The sequence below is a fragment of the Nicotiana sylvestris genome, chromosome 6 (assembly GCF_000393655.2).
Source record: "Nicotiana sylvestris chromosome 6, ASM39365v2, whole genome shotgun sequence".
NCBI classification, from domain to species: Eukaryota; Viridiplantae; Streptophyta; class Magnoliopsida; order Solanales; family Solanaceae; genus Nicotiana; species Nicotiana sylvestris.
This window is the reverse complement of record NC_091062.1, coordinates 116,498,548-116,515,146: the sequence shown is the minus strand read 5'-3', so window position 1 is coordinate 116,515,146 and position 16,599 is coordinate 116,498,548. Positions and strand designations below refer to the sequence as shown.

General features: G+C 33.1%; 1 protein-coding gene across 1 annotated transcript; it reads right to left on the bottom strand.

Moving 5' to 3' along the window:
- Positions 1 to 106: 106 nt before the first annotated feature.
- Positions 107 to 3,984, bottom strand: LOC104245308 (probable serine/threonine-protein kinase PBL7). The gene is made up of 5 exons (XM_009800899.2): positions 3,614 to 3,984; positions 2,560 to 2,813; positions 2,157 to 2,346; positions 1,677 to 2,068; positions 107 to 724 (listed from the first exon to the last, which is right to left on the bottom strand). Exons 1-5 carry the CDS (start codon positions 3,729 to 3,731, stop codon positions 449 to 451), a joined length of 1,230 nt encoding a protein of 409 aa, XP_009799201.1. The 5' UTR covers positions 3,732 to 3,984; the 3' UTR covers positions 107 to 448.
- Positions 3,985 to 16,599: the final 12,615 nt, after the last annotated feature.

Below are 16,599 nucleotides of genomic sequence, written 5' to 3'. Positions count from 1 at the left end.
ATCGAGCAGTTCATCGACAACATTGAAGAATTTTCTGTTAAAAAGTTTATTCATTGCCAGTTTGAAGCCAGAAAAAAAAAAAAAAAAAATGAGAGCTCCGACAAGCTGACAGCCATCATAAAAACTATTCTATTTATGATGAATCCTCGCAATACAAAATACCTGGGATTGAGACATAGCTGTTGTTATTCTAGTATATCATTGAAGCGTCGAGTTTTTACATATATACTATGAAGTGGAACTTGGATTTACACCATAGTGCCATATAAGTTGGGGACTGTAGGATATACAGAAGATTGTGCCATAGGACATCTTTATTATGTCCATTATATGATTTTAAATCTGCACCTGTAATTTATGTGACCCAAAAAATATGACAACCACGTAACTTTGTGTGTTTTTCTCTTGTTTTAGTCCTCAAGCTCTGTTGTTATCATGTCCATCACCATTACCAGGATTTTTCATCTGTTTTAGATTTGTGAAAAGATTGACTTTTGGTGGACTTTCGGACAGGAGGCTCAGTTTCGGGGTCATACTTTTGGGAGGCAAGGTAGTTCAAAGCAGTGACGATGTCAACAATGGGAGGACGCATATTAGGTTGTTCCTGGACACACATTGCAGCAATTGCAAGAGCTTGGTATAAGCTCCTAATTGGATATTGACCTTCAAGTGCTGGATCTGCCATCTTGTAGAATTTCTTCCTGTCTTTGAATAATGGTCTTGCCTGCAAATGAAGATTGGCATCTCTTGAAAATATATAAAAAAGGTGTACCCTCCCTAACAATTTAACCTTTTACAAGAGGTGGTCACACATGGTTAACAAACGAAGGATTCAGTAGCATATATGCACAAGTAATATAAGGCTCGCCTTAGTTCACTCCTGACTTAACACAAATCTTGAAAGGGGTGTCATAATGTTAACAAAGCACTCCGTTTTCCTCTATCAGGAAACAAAGCGTAAATTTGATTTGCAAACATACACAGATAACAACATAATCATCCAACACCACAAAATTAAATTGCAGCAACTGGAATTAATTCAGCTGTTTATCTGATATTGCTGCGTCCAGAAGTGGGCAAGACAGGCAGGAATATGCATGTTTACACTATATCAACAGATATCTAGTCCTTAAAGCAGTATTATATTCCAAATTGGCACTGTACTGTTCTTACAAGTTTGCAAGAAATGGACAGAAACTTTTTATGAGTCATAAAAGAACGATCCCTTTTAATCACTCACATTAAGCACTCTGGAACATTTGTACTAGCGCTTATTCACCTGGCTGCCCAACTATGTACAATGTTTACTATGAAAAGAAAAAGAGAAGGCAGTGGAAGTAAATCACTACCCAAACAAATAATACATGACACCTTAAATGTACCAAAAATGAAAGATGATTCCAGTAAATGCATATCGACTTTCTCAAGCAGAAATCTCCATATATTTATAAGGTCAAGAGCCTCTTATCTCAACCTCATAAACCACAGACGACCTCCATTCTGATAAAAAAAATGACTGAAAGACTTGTACAAATAACAACAAATTGATTGGAAGTAGTTTAGTAACATCGATTTCCTCTTAGAAAAATGAGAATGATGTCAATTAAGTAGCTAGGAGGCAAGGAGAACTCACAAAAACATATCACGTGGCAATGATAGAGAGAAAGGAAACTCACCCAAGCAACCAGATTTTGCTCCGCGAGAGATTTTGTATAGTCAATCGCTCTCCTGCCCGTGATTATCTCCAGAAGAACAACTCCAAAGCTATAGATATCAGACTTGAAAGTCAGTTGGCCAGTCATAGCATAATCTGGTGCACAGTATCCATATGTGCCCATCACTCTGGTGGAAACGTGAGTCTTGTCTCCACTAGGACCCACTTTAGCCAAGCCAAAATCAGATAACTTTGGATGATACCCCTCATCAAGCAGAATATTGGAGCATTTGAGATCACGATAAATTATAGGAGGCTTCATCTTATCATGTAAATATTCCAGGCCTCTTGCAGCACCTGCAGCTATCTTCATTCTAGTGTTCCAATCAAGAGGTTTTTGATTTGGCCAGGGGTCTGCGCAAAATAGGCATGTTTATCAGGATGGAGGGAGCTAAGATTGGAAGAAGATAACATGAAAAGCAAACAATTATTTATAACATACCATACAAATGGTCTTCCAATGAACCAAGAGGCATGTACTCATAGACCAATAGCCTTTGAACTCCCTCGGCGCAACAACCAATAAGTTTAACAAGATTAGGGTGGTCAGCCTTACTTAGTGTCTGTACTTCAACAACAAATTCCCTAACTCCTTGACATCCATACGGATCGAGTTGTTTGATGGCGACAATCTGCATTAGCAAAAACAAATATTAAAGAACAAACATCCTCAGGCCTAAGTGAACAGACCAATTATTCCTAATGTTAAACCACTCACTTACTGCAAGAATGAAGGGGATGTAAATTTATAAAAAAAAGGAGACATATGCAAATAATCCTGTTGTTTATTGCAGCCATTAAGGGAAAATTGATAAGTAGGAGCACAAGAATGTAGTTGAACTGACCTCACCAGTATCCAGCAAATGACCTTTATATACTTTGCCAAAACCGCCTTCTCCCAAGAAGTAATCTTCCTTGAAACTATCTGTTGCAGCTACCAATTCATCAAATTTAAACCGCCGCGCCTTAGCACCACCAGTTTTTCCATCTGTGGGAGGGGTGTTGTTGCTATAATCCCCTTCTTTCCTAGACGTAGATCGGTTTGCATCTTTAGCCTCTTCATTCTTCACAAATTTAAATTGACTAGCCACCAGCGTATCTAAGGCACACAAAAAAACAAGAGGCACCAAAAACGTGGGAGTTTGAAACGAAGGAGGCCTCATTTGAAAGAGCACATGGATAGTAAATGGCCAAATTACTGATTCCAGCAAAGATTTTCACATTGTAGTACACAAAGAATTGCAAACAAAGATTCATACACAGAAAGGACAAAATTAAGAGAATCAGATTTTCAACAAAATATACTACTCTGTGGTACTGCAACAAACACCACCATCCAAATTCCAAACCATACCCAACAAGTTTTCTTAAAAAAAACAAATGATAGAATTCAGAAAAACCAATAAATGACGTCTGCAATTGTTGCTAAATAGTAAATATACATCACCCTGATTCAAAATACTCAAGCCACTAAAAGCAGAATGGACACGCCCATCAAATATTCAACCTTTTTATTCCTTCCATGGAAATTTCAAAGAACATCAGGAATTTCACATCCCATAAAACATGCATAAAAAGAGAATATATAGGCAAAAAGAGAGCTGCATAGACAAACCATTGGTTTTTAAACGCGAAACCAATTGTAAATGGATGTACAGAACATACAACTTTAACATGTCACATCTATGTATGATCTAACGATGAAAATTATTCAAAAAAGATTAGCCAAATATTAGATGCATGCAACAATAAAAACAGACGATCAGTTCAAAACAAACGAAAAATTCACAAAACGGGTTGATTCAGAACAAAAGTTGTTGGCAAAAATCCACATTAAAATTTCCAAAATGCACAAAAAAGGAATAATCTTTACGAATCAATCATGTATAAAGCTCATACCTTGTTTAGGCTGAGGCTGATGATTAACCCTTTTGTATTGGTTATTGGTATGAATTATTTTTCTCTCCGGTTTCTTGATTGATGTATCTCCATCTCCAGAACAAGGGAAACAGCCCATAATTATTTTTTTAAACTATCTATAAAACCACGGCACTGCCTATATTCTGTTCAATATGACTTTTCTACACGTACCTAATTCTTGTTCTCTCTTCTTTTTCTCAAAAACAGAACCCAACAGGGAAATGGGGAATGGAAGAATTTTATTTTTATAATCAATAAGAGTTACAAAACTCTCAGTTTTTTCCTTAAAAAGAGAGAAAGAAGAGAAAAAATTAGAGAGAGAACATATAGCTTAACCATTTTATACGTTTTTTTTCCCCTTAATTAACAAGGTAGTCTTTTTCTGGGGTTTTGTTTTTGTGGTGCAAATGCATGACATTTTTTTCTGGTATAGTTGATCCTCTGATTAGCTGCTACGTAATACTACCTAGATTTTTTGGTCGCATCTTGTAGTGCGTCACATCAACATTTCTTGTCGTCAGAGCTGACTCACCTACTAGATGTATAATTGTTTACCAACGTGACAATTGCTATACCAATATACTCTTCCTTTTACGTGAAAGTGTTTGATGAGTATGAAATTAAGAAACTTTTTTTTTTTTTAAATTATGGTATTAGATATAATATTTTTAAGGACATAAAATCATTTCATTAATAATAAAAAATCAAAAGTTAAATTATTTATAATTATGAAAATATGTCATTCTTTTTTGGACATACTAAATATAGAAAGTGTATCATATAAACTAAACTATTACTATAATAGCTTAAAATAATTTACTCAAAAGATTTTAACATATTATATCAAGTTATGTCTAGTATTTATTTCAGGCAATCAATAGAAAATTATACAGGGTAATTGTCTTTTAAGTATTGTGTATAGTTTATTTATTGTTACTAACATATGAATTTTAAATACAATGAATATAATTTTGTATTACTCTTGAAATTTAAATTGACTTTATCCTGTATGACTTTCTCAAATTATATTGATATTTAAATTTATCAATAATATTTACTAATATTATTTATTTTTTAAATTTTATCAAATAAATTTAAAGTGTGGATAGAATCACATTATATCCATTCTCATCTTTATATATTAGTTTTTGTTCTACAATATTTTAATTTTTTCATTTAGTGTTTATCTATAATATGAATATTATTTTATTATTTTTCTAAATGGATGGTGTTGAATTAGTTCAAATGCTAAGAGCCAGTTTAGATTGGTTTAAAAAATAGCTTTTCAGCATTAATAACTTTTAAGTTAAAAAAATAATAAGTTGGGGATGCCTAGCCTATTGCTTTTGGCTTGTTTTAAGCAATTTTTAATTTATTTTAAGCACTTTTTAACTTTTTCAAATATGAAAAAAAACTAAAAAGAGCGTAAAAACTGATTTGACCAGCTTAAAAGCAATTCAAACGCCCTCTAAATAGAGAAGTTCTTTTATTATATGTCATAAATCTACTAATAATTGTAACAATTATTAATTTTGTATTATTTTCAATAAGAAAAAAAAAATTGAATTCTTCTTTCCGTTTGTAATTTATATGTGTAATATCTCATATTTAAAATAAAGACATATTGATACCCCATAAGAAAATAAAACAATAAAGGTATGGGGAAATGGGCCAAAGCCCATAAGAATACAACCTAATTATTGGCTGCAAACGTAACAATACAAAAGAGAATATAGGGGTTGAATTTTTGGCTCTACACAACAACAAAACTTGAAACAAACGAAAGGGAAAAAGAAAGTCGATGCAATGTTCGGAACCATATTAACAATGGAGAAAAATCTAAAGCTACTACTTATCTCGGGTATTACTTGAACTTCAAATCTTTTAGTTTTGTTTTATGTGTTGTGGGATTCCATAGAGTATTGAAAACTAAATACCAATAAGAAATAATATAAACATCAATTCACTGAGTTTCGGCAGAAGCAATCGAAGTCAATGGAAAAGAAAGTTATTTCTTTCTAGCGAAAGAATTTATGGAGTGGAGAAGAACAAGCTAGGTAATTGAAAACCTCTTTCCTTAGTAATTTATCTGAGATTTTCTTTACTTAATACCTAGCTTATTATTAGTTATTGAATTTTAACTAAGGGTAGAGACAAGAAAAAGGACTTAGTTATGGCTGATTTGTACATCCAAGAAAAGATTTTTTTTTTTAACATTATAACTAATAAATTATCTGAACACTTTTCTTAGAAGATACTGGACTAGGTTAGGTTATTTGAGAATTAAACGAGATATCCAAAGAGTTGGGTATACTGGTTGATTTGGAGAAAGCAAGTCATATCGTGGAATGAAAACAGGGAAAGAATTAAGATCAATAAAATTTAACCGACTATATTAGTGCTCGTGAAGTTGATATGTAGATTGCTTTTGTAATGATATAGGTAGTTGAAGAAGTCGAACGAAGTGCTCGCAGCGACAAGTTCGATATTTCGGCACGAGAACTGTGAGTAGTAATCTTACCACAATTTGTGTTTTCACAACCTGCATGGTTTATACGTTATTTTGAAAATAAAATGTGTTAATGAATGTTTAGAATTGCATGTGGGACAAGTCCTTTACTTGATATGGTACTGAACAGTTTACTGGAGATGTTAACCGTTATTTAACATATTCATATTTTACTGTTACTTAAGATATGGTTATCATTACCGAAATGGATTTACATGATTTAATAAGAATTGAAATACCCTTTATTATTTTGAAAATGCTTTCTTATGAATATTTACTGGTTACAAGAAAAAGTATAAATGGGAGGAGACTTTGAAGGATCCCGTAGATAACGACGGGTTCGTTAGACCTGGTGCACTTTGTATTTACCGATTACTGAGTACAGTTATAGCCCTCGCTAGTGGGAAAGTAAAACTAGCATACAGTTACAGTTTTTCGCTCGAGTAGGGACCTACAGTTATATTTAACTCCTTTTACGAAGGGGTCCACACAGTGATACAGACTACATGATCTTTTCTTAAAAATCTCCTAAACATAAAGATTTTCTATGAGATAGTGTTTACCGAGCTTATTACTGAATTATTAAATTGATTTTATTACAGAAAACACATGATGAGACTGATTATTGTTTATTGTTTCTGAAAGGACATTCTTATGATATTTTCTGATTATTATACTGGTATATTTTCTGAATTGTCCCTATTAAAAACTATTGTGGTTAAGTGTTATTACTCACTGAGCTAGCATCTCACTCCTCGCTATATTTTGTTTTCCAGAGACAATAGTTTAATTTTTCGAGGATCTTATTAGCTAGAGCGTACAAGTTGGAAATTCTGGTGAGCCCCACATTGCTTCGCGTGGGCAAAGAGTTTATTTAATAGTTATCGCCCTTTTCTTTAAAACTCTTAGAGTTGCTCCATAGTCATTTTAATAGTGCCATGTGAATTAATTATCATTTTCGACTTGTTCACTAGATCGAATTTTCTTATCGTATTTTGGAGATAGATTTAGCATCACGGTCTTACAAGTGATTGATTAATAGTGATGGAAATCTGACTGGGTAGTCGATGACGATTATGAGCTATTTTGTTGGATATTGATTGGTTTTGTTGTTGCTTTTTGAGACAGGTAATTTTTGGATAGTCCTAAAATAGGGGAAACTCTGTCCGATTTTCTGTAAAATACCGATGATGCTTACTTGGGGGCATTTACTCCTAAGTGCCGGTCATGATCCTTAATTGGGTCGTGACAAAGTTGGTATCAGAGCCAGGTTATTCTTGTGACTAATGAGCACACATCAGTAGTAGAATCTCAATTATGGTTATGTAACTGGTCATTCCCATAATCGTGATTCTTCGAGGACGTGATAGGATATTTGTGTCTTTCTTTCTTATTCCTCTGTACGTATGTGGCGATTAGGGTCAAATAACTGAATCTGTCATTACTTATCCTATTCGTATATGGCTCAGACCAATTATCATATAATAGAATTTGGCTAGAGGTTCAAACTTTAAAGACGTCAAATTTCGTCAATGGACATGCAGCCATCTCCAAGCAAAGCGCTATACAAGTAGTTAAACGTCTCAAGAAGATTTAATATAAGAGTAGCTTTCAACATTAATATGCATCAGTTCCAATACCACATAAGTATGCATCATACGTGCGGATCAGTTGGCACATAAGCATGCATCAGTTGTAACAAAACATGTTGAGCAAATGCAAAAACCATCATGTATGCTTAAAGCTATCTTTCAAGCTTCTTGCCCACCCCTTAATAGCATAACAAGGAGATTTGTGTGCAATTAACCAGAAGCAATAAACAAAGGCAAAAATCCCGATAGCCAACCAAAATGTATAGTATTAGAAGTAATAGAAACATACCCAACCCCAAAAAAATTACCTCAATGCATATGATGAAATCTTGAACGCTGGATTTAAACTGCAAAGCTTGAGCTATTGGACTTCTAAAGAAACCAAGTGTAGAAAACAGGGCTATCACCACGCCTTGCCACCAAGTTAGGAAAACAATTGACTTGAATATTAGAAACTTGTACAGCGGCTTGATGTGAGATAATTCATCCTTTGTAATAGTATAAAATTGAACTAAGCAATACAATGCCCATGATTGACTGAAATTTAAAACCACAGCCATATACGGATACCTACAAAGACAAGGCATACAATGTAAGAGATATCTTGGACCATTTTACATTAGTTACATGGTCTCCCTTGTTAACAATGCTTTCTGGTCCTGCAAGCAGATAGTGAATGACTTGAAATTCACAGTAACCCATGCAGTGGAACCTGTAGAGAAAGGAATTCAAAAATTACATAAAATCTCTCAGAACATAAAGAAACACGACAAAGGGAGAAAAACTAAGGACGACAGTGACGTTACCACATCATCTCCAACACGAAGAGTCATACGTGGGATAGATGATCCCCTTTTGAACGGTAGCGTTAGTGATAGTGGCATTTCTAGGAAGAAGAAGCACCGTAAAAAATCTGGAAATACCAGTGCAGAAAGTGGTGGAGAGAGTAGCACTGATCAGAACTTTGGTGGTATTCAAGTTCGTGGTCGAAGGTGGGTTACTAAGGATTAACAGAAGGTCTGAGAAGAAAATTTCCAAACATTTGTATGTATGCATCTGTTGCTTTGGAAGCCTGCGGTGTTTAATTCTCCACTACATTATTCTTTTGCTCTTCCTACGGGCTTCGTTTACTTGCCATCTTTAGAAATGAAAGTGCTATATTTTATGAAAGCACTTCTTGATTGATTTTTCTGTCATTGTTGTTGCACATAATGGGTCTTGGAATCTTGTATAGAGTTATGTATGCTCCTGAATGTATGATCCCTCACTATAGCTGAATCAGTTAGCCGCTTATGGTTCTTCATTATAAACGTGGTTGGTAAATATTATTGCGCGCCACGAGCTTTTGTCAAGGATAAAAGATATTCGGATTGAAACAGTTATGAGCTGTTACACCTTGTGTAACATGGTAAATTTGAAACTACTAAGTTATAGTTCAAAGGATCCCTAAGGGTTTTAGTAAAATACTTACCATGTTATGAGTTGTTACATCTTGTGTATTCGGCGTTATCATGCTGTAAATGGGCTAATTCGATAGGAAGATAATTTCTATGATATATTTAAATGATGCGATAGTTATACGTTAAGATTGGAAGTCATTTGAGTTGTGATTAAAAACTCGACAAAGATCGCCGCAAGTTACGGGTTTAAATTTCACTGGAATTTGGATAAAATGTTGATGATCTTTTCTCTCAATATACTGGGAGTTATGGTGTGTTCTACCTACCGAATCGAAGGTCTATGAGTCTAGTTTCCAACGCAATAAACCGTTCGTTAATAAGACTTCGGAGTAGAGAGATATTAACCTTTTCGTACAGGGGTGCACATTGTTACGGGAACAGTGTGCTTAGTCGGGTTTAGTTAAAAAATATTTATTTAAGTCATTCTTTAAAACTGAAACCCTGCGTTTTATCCTCTCCAAAACAGAACCTAACACCTAGGGATTTCCTCTCAAAATCCTCCCATCCATCTTGCCAATGATAACAATAATTTAGTCATCCTCAAGATGGAGAACACCATGGTAACTTCGGAATCGTGAATTCTTCGGTGTTTTGCTTTTCATAGCAAGACTTCGCCTTGAAGTAATTTCGAATTTTGAGTAATTCTGGTCACATAAAGTATGATTTAACTTCCTCTTTGATCTTTGTAAACTTCTACCATAAGAATTCCTAAGAAATGGTTGAAACCTCTATAGAAATGTTCTTGATTTTTTTAAGAAACCTCTCTTAATATGGTTTGATTGTTGGGGTTGTTCTATATGCACTACTAGAATTCCTGTAAAAAGCGACCAAAAATTAGCGACCAAATTTGGTCTATCAAGAAAAGCGACCAAAGTTGGTCGCCAAACTGCCGAAAATAATAAAAAAATATTTGAAATACTTTAGCGACCAAAGTTGGTCGCTATTTGGCCGCAAATTTAGTCAAATTATTGACTGGACTGGTCAGACTTGCTTGGTCAAATATATACTGAGATTAGCGACCAATATTGGTCGCTAAAGTGGGACCCACATTAAATTTGTTAATAATTTTATTATTATTTTATAAAACTTATAAAATATAAATATATATAATTTAAAACTTGCGACCAACGTTGGTCGCTAATTGAAGGATAAGTTGATAGCGACCAACATTGGTCGCTAACATGGGACCCAGTTATAATATTTTAATAAATATATATTTATTTAAAAAAATTAAAATATAAATAAATATAATTCAAAAGCTAGCGACCAAAGTTGGTCGCTTAATGAAATAGAGACCAACGTTGGTCGCCAATGTGGGACCCAGTTCTAACGTTTAACAATTTTTAATATTAATTTAAATATTATATAAAATATAAATAAATCTGATTAAAATTTAGTGACCAAATTTGGTCGCTGAATTAAATTCATGTACTGTTAGTGACCAACTTTGATTGCTAAATTAAATTCATTTACAGTTAGCGACCAAAGTTGGTCTCTATATGGTCAAAATTAAAAATCACTTTTGTATTTACTATGTAAATAATATAAATGTAAGTCGTTAACACTTTTGTAATACAAGGGATGAATAGTACTACGAAGCGGGCGTGTGTGTCTATATATATAATATATATACCACTAAGTATAAGTGTATTAGATAATACTGTATCGAATACAGCTTATATATATATATATAATATATATACTTACACTATACTATGCACTAAGTATAAGTGTATTAGGTAATACTGTATCGAATATAACTTATATATATATATATATATATAATATATGTACTTACGCTATACTATGCACTAAGTATAAGTGTATTAGGTAATACTGTATCGAATATAGCTTATATATATATACTTACGCTATATACTATGCACTAAGTATAACTGTATTAGGTAATACTGTATCGAATACAGCTTATATATATATAATATATGTACTTACGCTATAATATGCACTAAGTATAAGTGTATTAGGTAATACTGTATCGAATATAGCTTATATATATATATAATATATATGTACTTACGCTATACTATGCACTAAGTATAAGTGTATTAGGTAATATTGTATCGAATATAGCTTATATATATATAATATATGTACTTACGCTATACTATGCACTAAGTATAAGTGTATTAGGTAATACTGTATCGAATATAGCTTATATATATATATATATATATATATAATATGTACTTACGCTATACTATGCACTAAGTATAAGTGTATTAGGTAATACTATATCGAATACAGCTTATATATATATATAATATATGTATTTATGCTATACTATGCACTAAGTATAAATGTATTAGGTAATACTGTATCGAATGTAGCTTATATATATATATAATATATGTACTTACGCTATACTATGCACTAAGTATAAGTGTATTAGGTAATACTGTATCGAATATAGCTTATATATATATATAATATATGTACTTACGCTATACTATGCACTAAGTATAAGTGTATTAGGTAATACCATATCGAATATAGCTTATATATATATATATATATATATATATATATATATAATATATACTTACGCTATACTATGCACTAAGTATAAGTGTATTAGGTAATACTGTATCGAATATAACTTATATATATATATATATATATATATATATATATATATATATACTTACGCTTTATACTATGCACTAAGTATAAGTGTATTAGGTAATACTGTATCGAATACAACTTATATATATATATAATATATGTACTTACGCTATATTATGCACTAAGTATAAGTGTATTAGGTAATACTGTATCGAATATAGCTTATATATATATATATAATATCTACTTACGTTATACTATGCACTAAGTATAAGTATATTAGGTCATACTGTATCAAATATAGCTTATATATATAATATATGCACTTACGCTATACTATTCACTAAGTATAAGTGTATTAGGTAATACTGTATCAAATATATCTTAGATATATATAATATATGTACTTACGCTATACTATGCACTAAGTATAAGTGTATTAGGTAATACTGTATCGAATATAGCTTATAAATATATAATATATATATATATATATATATATATATATATATATATATATATATATGTACTTACGCTATACTATGCACTAAGTATAAGTGTATTAGGTAATACTGTATCGAATATAGCTTATATATATATATATACTTACGCTATATACTATGCACTAAGTATAAGTGTATTAGGTAATACTGTATCGAATATAGCTTATATATATATAATATATGTACTTACGCTATACTATGCACTAAGTATAAGTGTATTAGGTAATACTGTATCGAATATAGCTTATATATATATATATATATATATATATATATATATATATATATATAATATGTACTTACGCTATATTATGCATTAAGTATAAGTGTATTAGGTAATACTGTATCGAATATAGCTTAGATATATATATATATATGTACTTACGCTATACTATGCACTAAGTATAAGTGTATTAGGTAATACTGTATCGAATACAGCTTATATATATATAATATATGTACTTACGCTATACTATGCACTAAGTATAAGTGTATTAGGTAATACTGTATCGAATACAGCTTATATATATAATATATGTATTTATGCTATACTATGCACTAAGTATAAGTGTATTAGGTAATACTGTATCGAATATAGCTTATATATATATAATATATGTATTTACGCTATACTATGCACTAAGTATAAGTGTATTAGGTAAGACCGTATCGAATATAGCTTATATATATATATATAATATATATATTTACGCTATACTATGCACTAAGTATAGACTGTTTGACCAAAATAACGACCAACGTTGGTCGCCATTTTAGACCGTTTGACCAAAAAGCAACCAAAGTGGGTCGCTTTTGTAGGATATAAATATATATATAAAAGAGGAAAATAATTATTTTATTTATTTATTTTCAAATATAGCGACCAAAGTTGGTCGCCATTTTGGTCAAACGGTCAAAAATGGCGACGACCAACATTGGTTGCTATTTTGGTCAAACAGTCAAAAATAATTTGGCTACCAAAATAGCGACCAAGTTTGGTCGCTATTTTTTTTAACAGGAGCCAAAACGGGTTTTAGGTCCATTCTTTCAAAATTATTCCCCAAATTAAAATCTTTCTCCTCTAACACTCAAAACCCCTTCCCCCCTCCGACTTCCAGCAGCAACGACGCCCCCGCCACCGGCGACCCCTGACGGCAGCAGCAAATTCCGGCGACCTCCACTCCCAAGGTTAGTTTCTCTCTCCTTTCTTTTATTTTTCCGAAAAAAACATTGATTTTAGGGGTTCAATTGCAATATATTAGGGTTCAAAGTTACATATTATTTGTTCAACTATGTTTAGTTCAAAATTAATTCCATGTTAGGGTTTAATTTCTCCATGTTAGGGTTCAATTTCTCCATGTTAGGGTTCAATTTGCAATTTTTAGGGTACTTATTAATTTAGGGTTCAATTAAATTAACTATTTAGGTAGACTAATTTATATATGGGGTTAAATTTCATTTTATGAAGCAACAATAATAGAATATGAATTGGACTTTTAGTTAACTAAAAAAAGATTAGGCTATGAATTAACTAATTAATTTGTTCTTGCTTTATTTAAATAGATGGAACATCGTTCCTGGATGTACAATAGGAATTATCCTAATCGGCGGGGATTGCGGGAGGATTTTGTAGAAGGGGTTAAGGACTTTATTAGACATGCAATGTCACTTCCGTCATACATAAAAGAAGGAGTAATTAGGTGTCCTTGTGTTAAGTGCGACTGTATGAAGTTTGGAAAACCGGAGGAAGTTAAGGTTCATCTTTATATGGTGGGGTTTATAGCGAATTACTTTGTGTGGACTAATCATGGAGAGATGGATGGTAGCCATGGGATATTTCATAACATGGTTGTTGGTGAAAGTAGTAGGTCGAGGGAGAATAGAAATAGTGATTCCAGAATTCATGATATGGTTGCGAATGCTTTTGGAATGCACTTTGGGGGTGAGCCCAACGAAAATGTTGAACAAACTCCTAATGATGAAGCAAGACATTTTTATGAACAGTTAGAGGAAGCTAGTCGTCCACTACGTGAAGGACGTCTGCACTCTGAGTTGTCTGTTGCAGTTAGATTACTAAGTATCAAATCTGATTGGAATATTTCTCAAGCAGCCATGGATTCTTTCATTGACCTTATGCGTGAACTAGTTGACGAGGAAATCGAATTACCTGGTGATTTCTATAAGGCAAAGAGATTAGTTTCTAAGTTAGGACTTTCGTCAATGAGAATTGATTGTTGTGAAGATGGTTTGATTGTCATCGTCAATTCTTGCCTGAGGGTCATGAGTTTAGAAGGATGAAAAATGCTTTCAAAAAGAATAAACTGGAATATGATTATCCACCTCCGATACTTTCAGGTGATGAAATTTGGGAGAGGGTCCAGAACTTCAGTAAAGTTACTGAAGTTCCACCGCATAGATTCCCCGGATACGGTGTTACTCATAATTGGACCAAACAGAGTATATTTTGGGAGTTGCCTTATTGGAAGGATAATCTTCTCCGTCACAACCTTGATGTCATGCATATTGAGAAGAATTATTTTGACAATTTGTTCAACACAGTGATGGATGTTAAAGGTAAGACAAAGGATAACCCAAAGGCTAGAATGGACTTACAAGAATATTGCAGGCGGCCTGAATTACACTTGCAGACCGCAAACAATGGTAAGTTATTCAAGCCCAAAGCAAGTTACACATTCACTTTGGAGGAAAGACGACAGATTTGTGATTGGGTAACTAAATTGAAGATGCTTGAGGGTTATGCGTCGAATTTTGAGAAAAAAGTTGATATGGAGGTAGGGAAGTTGAGCCATTTGAAAAGTCATGACTGTCATGTTTTCATGGAGACCTTAGTGCCTATTGCGTTTTCTGGTTTGCCTGAAAGAATCTGGAAACCCATCACTGAGATTAGTTTGTTTTTCAAAGACTTGTGTTCTTCCACATTAAGGGAAGAAAACCTACGCCGAATGGATCAGAACATTCGTGTAACTTCGGGTAAGATGGAAAAGATATTTCCATGTGGGTTTTTTGATGTGATGGAACACCTTCCAATCCACCTTGTACACGAGGCATGACTTGGAGGGCCTGTTCAATGCAGATGGATGTATCCCTTTGAGAGGTAATATTATAGTCCATATATAATTTTCTGTTTTATTTGAATGTTCTTGGCTAACCTGAAATTATGTAGGACAATTGGCAAATGCAAACAATTTGTTAAGCAGGAGGAATAGAATTGAAGGATCTATATGCGAAGCTTATCTTGCAAAGGAAACTGCTCATTTTTGTTCTTATTATTTTGAGAGCAACGTGCCATGTGCTAGGAATAGGCCCAACAGGCACACGGTCGACCTTACGAATGATCCATTATATCCGCCTATGTCCATATTCAATCAACCAGGCCGATGTTCTAAGGATGGTAGAAAGAGAAATTTGAGTGATATGGAGTTCAAGTCAGCTACACTTCATGTGTTGCTAAATTGTCCCGAAGTAGTACCATTTCTCAAGTAAGTATTGATTTAATAGTTATCAAAATATAAAATTTACTGTGATTACATCTCAATGCAACTACTAAAAATATTTGATGTGTCACAGTCACTTCGTGGGTCAATTTGGCCAAGATGCTGTATATACGGCATTTCATAGGTGGTTCAAACAATTTGTAAGTATATCCTTAAAATATTCTAACACTATGTAGGTAAACAATGTTTGGAAGTTATGCTAACTTATGAATTTTGTTAACAATATGTAGGTAAATGATCCAAATAATGGTGTAAATCAATTTTTGAAAGATATATCTTGGGGACCTGGGGTTGAGGTCACAACATATTCCAAGTACGTTGTGAATGGTTATAAGTTTCATACAGAGGGTTGCTCTAAAAATAAAAAAAAGCAACAACAGTGGGGTGTGGGTTCAAGGTGGTGATGGCAACCAAGTTGGAGATATTGATTATTATGGTGTGCTCAAAGAAATAATAGAACTAGAATATTCAGGTAGGCCATTTAAGAAAATTATTCTCTTTAGATGCAAGTGGTTTGACCCAAATCCAACAAGAGGTACGAGAGTACACAATCAATACAACATAATTGAGGTTAATCATACGAGGGAGTATGATCGCTATGATCCTTTCATAATTGCACATAATGTTAGGCAAGTGTATTATGCTCCTTATCCATTTCGGCGGAATAAGTCTGATTGGTGGGTTGTAATCAAAACTAAGCCTGTAGGTAGGGTCAAAGTCGAGAATGTGTTGGATGTTGCATATCAAAACGATATCTCCAGTGTTCACCAAATAGTGGACGAACTTTTAGAAAATGATTTGGA

Coding starts and splice junctions, on each gene's coding strand:
- LOC104245308 (XM_009800899.2), bottom strand. CDS start 3,731: ATGGGCTGTTTCCCTTGTTCTGGAGATGGAGATACATCAATCAAGAAA. Junction 2,814..3,613: donor TCAGCCTCAGCCTAAACAAG/GTATGAGCTTTA, acceptor TGTGTGCCTTAG/ATACGCTGGTGGCTAGTCAA. Junction 2,347..2,559: donor ATTTGCTGGATACTGGTGAG/GTCAGTTCAACT, acceptor TTGCTAATGCAG/ATTGTCGCCATCAAACAACT.